This window comes from Leptonychotes weddellii, chromosome 12 (assembly GCF_054177405.1).
Source record: "Leptonychotes weddellii isolate Sample4059 chromosome 12, ASM5417740v2, whole genome shotgun sequence".
NCBI classification, from domain to species: Eukaryota; Metazoa; Chordata; class Mammalia; order Carnivora; family Phocidae; genus Leptonychotes; species Leptonychotes weddellii.
In genome coordinates, this window is record NC_138380.1 from 81,630,140 (window position 1) to 81,642,633 (window position 12,494).

Below are 12,494 nucleotides of genomic sequence, written 5' to 3' on the forward strand. Positions count from 1 at the left end.
GGTTGCATGAGCACGGCCATAGGCAATTAACACGTGTGCAAATGAAAATAGAACACTCTGTGAAACTTCAGGAAAAGAAAAATTTGTGAGGAAATGTACTTCCTCACATTCTAACTTGCCTCAGGATTATTGGGAGAGTAAGATAATAGGGCCGATGCAGGCATTTAGCGTCGAGCCCAGCCCGAGGAATCCTTCAGCGGCATTGGCTCCTCTCCCCACGAAAGGGGAGAGTGTATAATCCGGTACTGCCGACGGAGAATTTCTACGGGGCATTAAGATGCTCCTTGAATGTGTAGGGAATGACATCATTTAAATTTCCTCTTCAACATTTTCTATTTGTCTTCCCTTTTTCCTGTGATAGTGGATAAATGGCAGGCAAAAAGCGAGAGATCCAGTTACAGGTGAGCATGACCGACCAACAGTCTTTTACTTTGGGGCGCGTTGGCCCTTGAAGACCCCTTTACAGCAGCGTCCTTTTTGTAGGCAGTCGTTAATAGTCAAAGCCTGTGGGATGAAATGTTGCAGAACAAAGGCCTGACAGGTACTGGGGTTCGCCTGGTTGTCCAGCCATTAGGAGTTCGGCCCAGGGCACCTCATGCGCCTCCCCGCCCCCCCAGTCGCCTCCGCACTAGCAGTGTAAAAACCTGCTTCATCTGGGCCCCGGCCCCAGCGTTGGGATAAGCTGCTATTCTAGATCCTTTGACTCTTTTTTTTTTTCCCCCATAAATATGATCATCTTCTAGTGATCGACGTTTACCAAGCCTGGTGTGGACCTTGCAAAGCAATGCAAACTTTATTCAGAAAATTGAAAAATGAGCTGAACGAAGATGAACTTCTGCATTTTGTTGTAGTAAGGATTTCATTTCCATTAAACCGTTATTTTCTTGATACTTCCAAGTGTTTAAATATTGTCTTTAAGTGTCTGATTTTAAACAACCTGCCAACTCTTCAGTAATGGACAATATTTACTTGGCAGTTTTACTATATATCTAGTTCTACCAGATCTGAGAACCAATCACAATTTTTATCCCATTTCCCATCGTGTTGAGGTTGTTTACCATAGTTGTGAACATCAGAAAGTATACATATGGATGTTTGTCTGTTGATCTGTTTCTTTTCACCTGACTGGATGTTCAGTGTATGTCTTTTAGAATCAGGGCTGCAAATGCTGTTTACTGGATAGCATTGGGAAGGTCTCTGGGCACTTAACAACCCAGTTACCAATTTTCCAATGGTGGTGATTTTCCCCTCACTTGTCACCCGGATGTGATGAGGGATTAAAGTATTATGACTAAACTTATTGGGCTTCATTTATTGATTATTCAATTTGTGCACATCAAGTTATCACCTGCTTAGAGCTTTGTTGTCTAATATGGTGGCCACTGGACACAAATGGCTTTTGAGCACTTGAAATGTGGCTAGTGCACCCAAGGAACTGAATTTTTAACTTTAATTAATTTAAATTTAAATTTAAAAGCCAACAATCAATTCAGAAATTATAAAACTTTTTAAGTTGTTTGGAACAACTTGGGTATGTGCATCTACCTTTTTGGACTATACATTTTATGAAATCAAATTACAAATCAATGGTTTCTGATTCAGATTTAGCCTACAAATTGAGATGTGCTCTAAATGTAAAATACACACCAGATTTTGAAGATTTAGTATGAAAAAAGGAAAATGGAATATCTCAATAATCTTTTACAGTGATTACATGTTGAAATGACTATATTTTGGACTAAGTAAAATATATTTTTACATTATTCTCACATGTTTCTTTTTGGTCTTTAACTATGATTACTAGAACCACAGAATTTAAAAATATATGTGTAGCCCACATTCTATTTCTGTTGGGCAGAAACAAGTCCAAACCAGCTAGACCTAAGGTGCAGAAGCAGATAACTGATTTCACATCTTTACTTCTTACACCTAAAATGCATAGTCCCTAATGCAAACATGAAACCTCAACCCCTTGCATGTTTTCATGTGTAGAATCTCTCTGTGACCCTTCCCAACCCAGACGTTGGGATGAGTTTGTTGATTGACCTTAACTTGATTGTCCATCCCTTCTGCGGATACATTCTTTATAGGACTTCTTTTTCTTAGTTCAGGGTTACAGTTAAGCAGCCTAAGGCTTAGAAACTCACCTCATTATTTTTTCTCTTCAAGAGAGTAGGTGGCTATATACAATTGTTAAATCTTTTTTTTTTTTTTAAGATTTTATTTATTTGTCAGAAAGAGTGAGCACAAGCAGGGGGAGCGGCAGGCAGAGGGAGGAGCAGGCTCCCCACTGAGCAGGGAGCCTGATGCAAGACTCCAAGACTCAATCCCAGGACCCTGGGATCATGACCCGAGTCAAACGCAGACAGAATCTTAACCGACTGAGCCACCCAGGCATCCCTACAATTGTTAAATCTTTTTATCCAGATGTTGACTTTGTCTTCTGAAGTAAGAGTGTTGCAGTTTTTGAAAAGGTGACAATTTGTAACAGCCTGCTTCATTCTGAGCCACCTGAATGGATCTGGAATATGATTTGAGACTCAATCCTTGGCAGGGAGGAAAAATGAAGGTCAGAGGACACAGAATGGGGCCTAATGGGGATTGCCACATACAGTAGCACAGGTTAACACAAGTTAAAAGACAGTATCAGAAGGCTCTAACAGTTGGCAAATGGATGATGGAGAATCGAGGGTTGGAAAATTCTTTTGAGTCCTGGCAGTTGGCATTAGGGAAGTTTGTCTGGAAGTGGTAGGAGTGCAAGTTCATGGGCTAGGAATCATGGGAAAACTCCAGTGTCTAAAAAGGAATTGAGATAGTGGGGAGACCAATAAAAAGGCAGCCTCCCTGCACACCTGTCAGGCTACCTGGAAGGGAACTTGGGCATAGGAAGGCAAGGCAAGAAGTCCTTAGATACTGAGAAGGTGTAACTTGATGCTGTGTTCCCAGGTGCTTTAGACGTGTTAAATCCCTCTTTGTTGGTAGAGTCTGGGTAGAAACCAACCTGGATAATATGTGCCAGCCAGGCACTGCTGTGGTGGCGGAGGGGTGGGTGTGGAAGGAGAATTAGACCGTTTGGTGCGTTGGACGCCCCGTTCAGCTCACCTCAGAGCTGTGTGGGGATGTAGGTCTTAACGGTGCTTCCTCCCAACCCAGTGACTTCTGACTGTCCTCCCAGTAGTACCCCAGCCGGACAGAACTCCTCACTCCACAAGGAATCTGTTCTATTACTATAGCCATCCCACTGGGAAATGCTAGTAAGTTCTTCCCAAAATATGTTCATATTACTCTTCATAATACTAGCATCTGTTGAATTTAAGAACAAAAAATTTTGTGCATCCCTGAATGGCTTCTCTTCTGTTAAATTTGAGCACACTCAACAATAGCACATTCATATAAATTGATGCTGTTTTTTTGCTATGACCTGCCCATAAAGGATGAAAAGAATTAATATAGTCTCTAAACCTCTATTGGGAGCAGCCTGTGAGGTTGAAATCACCCAAGCTAAGTGGCCAGTATAATTTTTTTGTTGTTACATGTCCTTTTAAAAGACTTAAAGACTTGTACTAACATTGTACCTATAATGAAAATTCAGTGAATATTCTTTATTGCAGTTCTTTTATAATATTATTAAATACTCTAATTGTTAATACTTTATTATAATATAAACATTGTAATGATGATACCTAGACTGCTTTTAAATATATTCTTTAACTTCTGTCCTTTAATATTATAGATTAGTACCTTTCACCTCCTTCCTTTTTTTTTCTAAACTGTGGAAGCTTGAAGAAAAAAAGAAAAGAAAGTCATGTGGAATCCAGTATGCTAAAAAAAAAAAGAGAGAGAGAGAGAGATTACAGCGCAGCTCCTGTGGCTGAGGGACCCTCTCTTGGCTTCCTCACAGTGGTTACCTTCAGAAATCCCAGTTTGAAAACAATTGCCTTAGGTTGCAAAAACATCTCTTAGAGAAAACCCTACCAAATGATCTCATTCTGGCCCTAGACTTTTGTTTGTGGGGGGATTTTTGATTACTGATTCAGTTTCTTTGCTGGTTATGGGTCTGGGCTGTTCAAGTTTTCTATTTCTTCCTGTTTCAGTTTTGATAGTTTATATGTTTCTAGGAATTTATCCATTTCTTCCAGATTGCCCGATTTGTTGGCATATAATTTTTCATAATCTCTTATGATTGTTTATATTTCTGTGGTGTTGATTATGATTTCTCCTCTCTCATTCATGATTTTATTTATTTGAGTCCTTTCTCTTTTCTTTTTGATGAATCTGGCTAGGGGTTTATCAATTTTATTAATTTTTTCAAAGAACCAGCTCTTGGTTTCATTGATCTGTTCTACTGGTTTTTTGTTTGTTTGTTTCTATATTGTTTATTTCTGCTTTATTCTTTAGTATTTCCCTTCTTCTGTTGACTATAGGCTTCATTTGTTATTCTTTTTCTAGCCCCTTTAGGTGTAAGGTTAGGTTGTGTATTTGAGATTATTCTTGCTTCTTGAGGGAGTCTGTAGTGCTATATATTTCCTTTTAATGACCTCTTTTGCTGCATCCCAAAGGTTTTGGACCATCATGTTTTCATTTTCATTTGCTTCCATGTATTTTTTAATTTCTTCTTTAATTTCCTGGTTAAGCCACATTCATTCTCTAGTAGGATGTTCTTTAACCTCCATGTATTTGTTGTCTTTCCAAATTTTTTCTCACGCTTGACTTCAAGTTTCATAGTATCGTGGTCCAAAAATATGCACTGTATGATCTCAATCATTTTGTACTTGCTGAGGCCTAATTTGTGACCTGGTATGTGATCTGTTCTGGAGAATGTCCCATGTGCACATGAAAGGAATGTGTATTCTGCTGCTTTAGGATGAAACATTTTGAATATATCTGTGAAGTCCATCTGGTACAGTGTGTCATTCAAAGCCCTTGTTTTCTGGTTGATCTTCTGCTTAGATGATCTATCTATTGCTGTGAGTGTGGTGTTAAAGCCCCCTACTGTTAATTATATTGTTATCAATGTGTTTCTTTATTTTGGTTATTTTTTTTTAATTTATTTTTTAAATTTTTTTATTTTTTATTCTTATGTTTCTTTATTTTGGTTATTAAATGGTTGGTAGAATTGGCTGTTCCCAAATTAGGAGCATGAATATTTATAATTGTTAGATCTTCTTGTTGGATAGAACCCTTTATTATGATATAGTGCCCTTCTTCATTTCTTATTACAGTCTTTGGTTTAAAAGCTAGTTTGTCTGATATAAGTATTGCTACTCTGGCTTTCTTTTGACTTCCATTAGCATGATAGATAGTTCTCCATCTCCTCACTTTCCATCTGCAGGTGTCTTTAGGTCTAAAGTGAATGTCTTCTAAGCAGCATATCGATGGGTCTTGTTTTTCATCCATTCTGACACCCTATAGCTTTTGATTGGAGCATTTAGTTCATTTGCATTCAGAGTAATTATTGATAGATTTGAATTTAGTGCCATTTTATTACTTGTTTTGTCCTTCTTTCTGGAGATTTCTTGTGTTCCTTTCTAATCTTTGTTGCTTTTGGTCTTTCTTCCCCACTCAAAGAGTCCCCTTTAATATTTCTTGCAGGGCTGGTTTAGTGGTCCTGAACTCCTTTAGTTTTCATTTGTCTGGGAAACTCTATCTCTCCTATTCTGAATGATAATCTTGCTGGATAGTGTATTCTTGGCTGCAGATTTTTCTCATTCAGCACATTGTGTATATCATGCCACTTTGTTCTGGCCTGACAAGTTTCTGTGGAGAGATCTGCTGCTAACCTTTTTATCTTCCCTTATAAGTTAGGGACTTCTTTTGTCTTGATGCTTTCAGGATTTTTTTCTTTATATCTACATTTTGCAGATTGAACTACAATATGTCTTGGTGTTGGCCTACTTTTATTGATTTTGATGGGAGTTCTCCGTGCCTCCTGGATCTGTAAGTCTGTATCCGTCCCCAGATTATGAATGTTTTCAGCTATTGTTCCTCAAATAAACCTTCTGCCCCCTTCTGTCTGCTTCTTCTGGGACTCCTTTGATACGAATGTTATTATTTTCATGTAGTCACTGAGTTCTCTAAGTCTACTTCCATAATCCAAGATTTTTCTTTCCCTCTTTTGATCAGCTTCATTATTTTCCATAATTCTAGCCTCTATGTCATTTATTCATTCCTCTGCTTCTTCCATCTTTGTGGTCATTACATCCAGTCAGTTTCAAATCTCAGTTCTTGCATTTGTCATTTTGGCCTGATTGGTTTTAAGCTCTTTTATCTCTGTGGTAAGGGACTCCCTGATGTCTTCTATGCTTTTCTCAAGGCCAGCTAGTATCCTTATGATTGTTGCTTTAAATTCTGGCTTTGGCATATTGCTTACATCCGTTTCAGTTAGATCCCTAGCCGTGACCTTTTCTTCTTCTTTCTTTTGGGATGAATTCCTCTGTCTTGGCATTTTGTCTAGGTTTCCGTCTTCTCCTGTGTGTTAGAAAAGCTTGTTTGGTTTCCTGCCCCTGAGAGTAATGGCTTTACGAAGAAGAGGCCATACAGTGCTCAGGACTGGTACCTCAGGAAGTGTCTCTGGTATTGCTGTGTGCACTCGGCTGCTGTGTTATGGCTGCTCTTTGCCTCAGGTCAGCTGTCTGCAGAGGCTCTCCTAGCCTGCAGCGGGGAGTGTTTGGATCTTGGTCAGAGTGTGCTGAGTTTTAACTAGGTGTGCTCTGTTTCCACTAGAGCTGAGGCTCTGCAGAACTCTGTGGTCAGTAGTGGTGTGTGTGGAGGGGGAGTTGTGCTGGTCTTCTTGGGGAGGGCCTGCTGCCCTTGCTCTCAGGCACACTTGCTCAAGAAAGCAGTACCAGCAGAGTGTAGGGGGGCGGGGCTGGCTGTAAGAGATGTCGGCAGCGGTGTTAGCGCTGTGCTGTTTACTGATGTTGGGTTATGCTGAGGGGCAGGGGAGCCAGCCAGCTCCTTTGTCCCTGCGGAGGGACCTCGTGTTCACTGCTGTCAGGAAAGCCGTCCCAGAAGAGCAATAATTTCCCTTCGGGTGTTCTGGGTGTTTTTCAGATCACTGCTTACATAGTCTGTGTCCGGGTTGCTTGCCTGCCTGGACCAGTGCAGGCACTTTGGGTTCTATCCTAGCCAGGCCAGCTGAGTTTTAAAACTTCAAACTTGAGGGACCTGGTGTGGTGGGGACCTGGCTGGTCCTCTTTGGGAGGGTCTTGCCGCACTGGGATTGATGGTTTGACCCAGAAGGGTGGTTGCACCAGGGTCAGGAGCTTGTGGCTTGGGGCAAAACACACAGAAGAGCCAGTGTCCAGATGAGCTGCCCTCAGCAAGTGTCTCCGCACCTGTGCTGACGGGCGGGGGAGGGAAGTGGTGCCTGCTGGCTCTTTTGTCCCAGGAGAGGTAATACCACCTCTTCCAAATGTGCTCCAAGAAGGGGGATCTGTCTCAGGTGGGCCCTGGGGTTGCCTGCCTGCCTTCTCTACAGGAGCACTGCAGCGCCCTCGGGCTCTGTTCCAGCCACAACCTGGACCTCTAAAACTCCAGTCTTTGAGTCCTGCTGGTTGTAAAACTCACAAGAATCAACCTCTCATTTCCCAGTCGATGCCTTTGGGGAAGTGTGCTCCTTGCTCGATCCCCTGTGCGCTCTTCTGTCTGTCTGTCTGTCTGTCTCTCTCTCTCCTCTCTCTGAGACCAGGACTCCCTCCCCTCTGCAGCACCTGCAATCTGTTTCTCCCCCGAATCACATCTCCACACCTCCTACCTTCTGCAATGTGGCCTCCTCTCTCTCTAGTTGTGCAGTTTGTTATCAGTCCTCAGCTAGATTTCTTGGATATTCAGAATGATTTGATACTTATCTAGCTGTGTTCAAGGGACGAAGCAAACCTAGGGTCCTCCTACTACTCTGCCATCTTAGCTCCCACCAGGACAACGTGAAATTTGTGAGAAAAATTTAAGAAAATTACAAACATTAAAAACAAAACAAAACAAAAAACCTTGAAATTTGACAGCCACTTCATTCAAGAAGCACTTAGTAAGCTCCTTTTTTTTATTTTAATTTTTTTTCTTTTGAGCTTACTTTCTCTCAAAAAATTTGGATAAAGTAAGCTCCTTTTTAAATATGGCCCCATGACTGTTGCAGAAGGAGGGTGATATGCAAAGGGGAATATGAAACATCATAGATCTGGTCACAAGAAGTGAGATGGGGGGCGCCCTGCCTGGATGGCTAAGTTGGTTAAGTGTCCAACTCTTGATCTCAGCTCAGGTCTTGATCTCAGAGTCACTTAAAAAAAAGGAAGTTAGATAGGCCCATATGATGGTGGTACAATACTGAAAGGGACAATGGAGCCCCCGAAGGAAGGGTAGTAAAGTTCTATGTGGAGCAGGAGAGGATTTGCAGCAGGAGGGAGCAAGGCAATTCTTGGAGGAGGGACACTTGACCTGGGTTGGAAAAGGAAGGGCAAGAGCAGGTAAGGAGGGAGGAAAGTATGGGTGTTTTATAGCAAACTGGAAGTAGGTAAGTTTGGCTGCAGGTTGGGTACCAGAAAGTGAACAGTGAGAAGTAAGGCTGAGGCCAAATGGTGCATGGCCTGAATCACCAGTGTATGCAATTTGATCCTTAGAACAACTATAACATACTCAGAAAATGCTGTAGTAAACATAAAAATAAAAATTTTGTGTGATCTGCATTTTTTCAACATAGTGTATCTGGTGACTTGGATATTTCCTCTATTATTATATGAAATATTTATATTTTATATATTTATATATATATTTATATTATATATTTATATATATATTTTTATAAAAATATATTTTTTCAGGCAGAAGCTGACAACATTGTGACTTTGCAGCCATTTAGAGATAAATGTGAACCTGTTTTTCTTTTTAGTGTTGTAAGTATAATATTTATCATCTCAAATATATTATCAGATTCTAATTTACAGTTAAATAGCAAGTAGCATTGTGAAATTACCATGGGACTATTTTCTGATTGTAGTAATCATAGATTTCTTTTGCCTTATCTTTGCTTGTCTGTTAATATATTTTATAACTTGACCTCTAGGAGTGTGTAATGGGTTGAGGAGATTAGACAACCACTCATTGAGTTGCTCAAAAAGAAAAATAAGATGGTATTTACCTTTCCTGAGGAAATAATTGGAGATTTGTATGATGAATTACTATTTATAGGAGTGAAAAGTTGGAAATTTCTTCGATACCCAGTAGCAGAGAATTGGTTCTAAGTATTCATGTATACTAATACAAGGACATATCTGTCTGACGACTATTTTGTAATATATGCTGCTTCTATCTCCGCATGTACAAATGTGTAGAAAGAAGACAGAGCATTCATCAGATTATCAGTAGTAGCTTTCTAGTATGGGGGAAGGATGCAGTAGTTTTTTCTTGATACTTTTTCATATTTTCCCAATACTCTGTGATGAATATACAACCTTCATAATCAGGAAGACATAACAAGTGCTACTTTCCAGAAGGAGAGTATTTACAGTTAAAAGCTATGTGACACAGAGTGCAGCTGCTATAGAGCTAGAGAATTGGACATAATAAGGAAAGGCTTCCCAGAGAGGGCTTGGACTCTTCCTCTACTATTAGATACTTGGATTATTATTTTTTTGTATTAGAAATCATTATTTTAAAAACACTTTTGGGTAGAACTTTTTGCTTCTATGAAATAATGCTTTTGCAACAATTTCAAGGAATTGAGTTACTGGGTTAATTGAATTTTAAAAATTGCATTGCAGATCTTGCTCTAAGTTGGACATGTAGGATTGGTGATTTAGGTGAGGGGTCAGTCAGTTCTTTTAGTAAAGGGCCAGATAGTATTTTCAGCTTTGCCAAAATACAGCCTCTGTGCTGGGTCATTGTTTGCTGACCCTTGGCCTAGACATAGTTTAGGGAACCAGAGTGAGTAACACCCGAAAATAGGCTCGTGGGCTAATATTAGTAACAGTGAGTAGCAGTTAGGAGCATGGGACTGAAGAAGAGAGACTGGCCAGGGGGACCATCACATAGAGTCTGGAGCCCTGGGACCACCGTCACCCTGCCAGGTTGGTCAGCTCTGATCAGGAGACCATACCCACCCTCCTTAACTGGACCATCCAGTCCACGTTCTCTTATCTGCAACCAGTGCCTGGAATATAAATCCACCCTTCCTCCCAGCCCTGAATAGTTCATCCTTCTCATGCTCAGAATATTCTTTTCCTGACTAATTCTTGCAATTCTCTACCATCTTGCAAACCCTTTCACTGTGTGACATCTGGAATTGAGATGAGCAATTAGCACACTTTCGAAGATCTTTCATCATGGCTCTTAGCCTTTACTCCATTTCCTTGACTTTCCTTAAATCTGTCTCCTTACTTAGGAGCAGCCCAGATTGGTGACTACTTTCTCGGATCATATGTCTTGAGGCCAGGAGCAGAATTGATATTCCCTTTACTTCTTATTTCAGTAACTTTCTTTTCCTTGCTAATTAGAGGTCTTTTCCCTGCTAACTTAGCTATTTGGCTAAACTTCCTTCTCTCCCACCTCACCCCTGTCATTTACTGGTCTTCACATCAGTCCTGTCAATGACTGGGCCTGTGGTCTCAAACCCCTTTCAAAACCCCTGTCCTGCCATCCCCCTGGGGACTGCAGTATCCACACTGGCAACCCACCCACATCCGGGCCTGTCAATTCCTGACTTCTACTGCCAATTAACTTTTCTCCAGTGCACCTCAACCAGTTGCTCGTGCAGTCATGCCTCAGGCTTTGCTCCATATCCACAATCATTCATCTAAGAATCTCAGTCTGTGCCCACAAAACCACCACCAAGCCATCGCTTGTTTATATAGATATTCCCACCATGGCTCTTTGTATTGCTTAGCACACTTAGCTGACAACAAATTCATTCCAGCAAGTTTCAGCAGGAAGGGCTTTTTCAAGGGACGTTAGAAAGTCCCCAGAATTGTTGGAAGGTTCCTTTTAGTGGGAAATGGTAACTAGAGTGGCAGTATCTATTTAAACCTTTCTCAACTGGATCCTTCTCATTAACCTTTGAAGATGATGAACTGTTTCCAATTAAAAAATAATGCTTTTTTTGATGCCATGCCTCTCTCCAGCTACCACCCATCTCTCTCCTTTATCTCACAGCTAAATTTCACAGAAAAGTTTGCATAATTATTTTTACTCCATTTTTTTCATATCCCAGTAATGCCTCAACCCATTCCATCTGCCTTCTCTCTGATTATTCAAGCAAATTTGCTGTTTCTAGTGTACCCAGTTACCAGCCTGTTGTTACATATATGGCCACTTTTAGGCTCATTATACTGTACCTCTCAACTGTATTGAATGTGGTGGCTATACCCTCTTTTTATTTATTTATTTATTTATTTTTTATTATGTTATGTTAGTCACCATACATTACATCATTCATTTTTGAGGTAGTGTTCCATGATTCATTGTTTGTGAATAACACCCAGTGCTCCATTCAATACGTGCCCTCCTTAATACCCATCACCAGGCTAACTTTTTTTTAAACATTGGCTTCTTTTGGCTTTGTTACTTGGTTTCCCTTTTGCCTACCTAGATGTTATTCCCCTCCATCTCCTTTGCAGGTTTACCTTTTTTTATCCAGCCCTTAAATATTTATCTTATCATGCTTTATACACTCCTTAGAAAATTTCCTCCATACACAGTTTCAGTTGTCACTACCTATATACCAAGAACTCAAGTTTATGTCTTCAGCTAATTCCTATACCTTGAGCTCCAGACTTGTGTATCCAGCTGGTGCTTTGACATCCCCTCTCTGTTATCTGAAGGGCCTCTCACAAGGGACTGGTCCAATAACAGAGCGCCCCCTCTCCAGGAAATGTAGTCTTCTAAGTGTTACCTCATTGGATGATTAACATCTTAATTTATCCACTTTCTTAACAGAAACAGAAAACTGAGCTTAGTGACATCTCTGTACCTCACACCCAATCCACTCCAGACTTTGGACCTGTCAATTTCACCACCCAAGTCTTTCTCACACTCATCTGCGTCTTTCCATTCTTTCCATCTCCTTTACCAGTGCCACAGACTGAGCAACCATCTCTCTCACCGTCGTCATCTCTAGAATAGCCCCTAATTTGTATACAAACATCTGCTCCCTTCTAACTCTTCTAAACATGGTAGGTGAAATGGTCTTTACAAATAACAGTTCAGATTGTGGTCACTGCCTCTGTTTCAACATGCCTAAGGCTTCCCACTGCATTTAGGTTAGAGGCTTTGTCGTTCCATGACCCACAAGGCTCTGCATGGTCTGGCTCCCCCTCGCTGTTAGGCTTCATCTCATACCAGGCATCCCCTCACTTTCTCGGCTGGTCTTCTCATTTGCCATAATCCCTTCTGGCCTCAGGACCATTGCATCTCTATTCCTTTTGCCTGGAATGCTCTTTCTTCTCCATTTTGCCTCATTATCTCTTACCCATTCTACATATTTTAACCTAAGAATCCCTTCCTGA

The 12,494-nt window shown here is 40.7% G+C and overlaps 1 protein-coding gene across 1 annotated transcript in view; it reads left to right on the forward strand.

Annotated features, from left to right (window-relative positions):
- Positions 1–333: 333 nt before the first annotated feature.
- Positions 334–12,494, forward strand: part of NME8 (NME/NM23 family member 8) — a 27,637-nt gene continuing 15,476 nt past the window's right edge. The window contains exons 1-3 of the mRNA XM_081799709.1: positions 334–401; positions 484–541; positions 744–951. Coding sequence (XP_081655835.1) covers positions 369–401; positions 484–541; positions 744–951 — 299 coding nt within the window. The 5' untranslated portion in view covers positions 334–368. The remainder of the gene's footprint in view (positions 402–483; positions 542–743; positions 952–12,494) is intronic.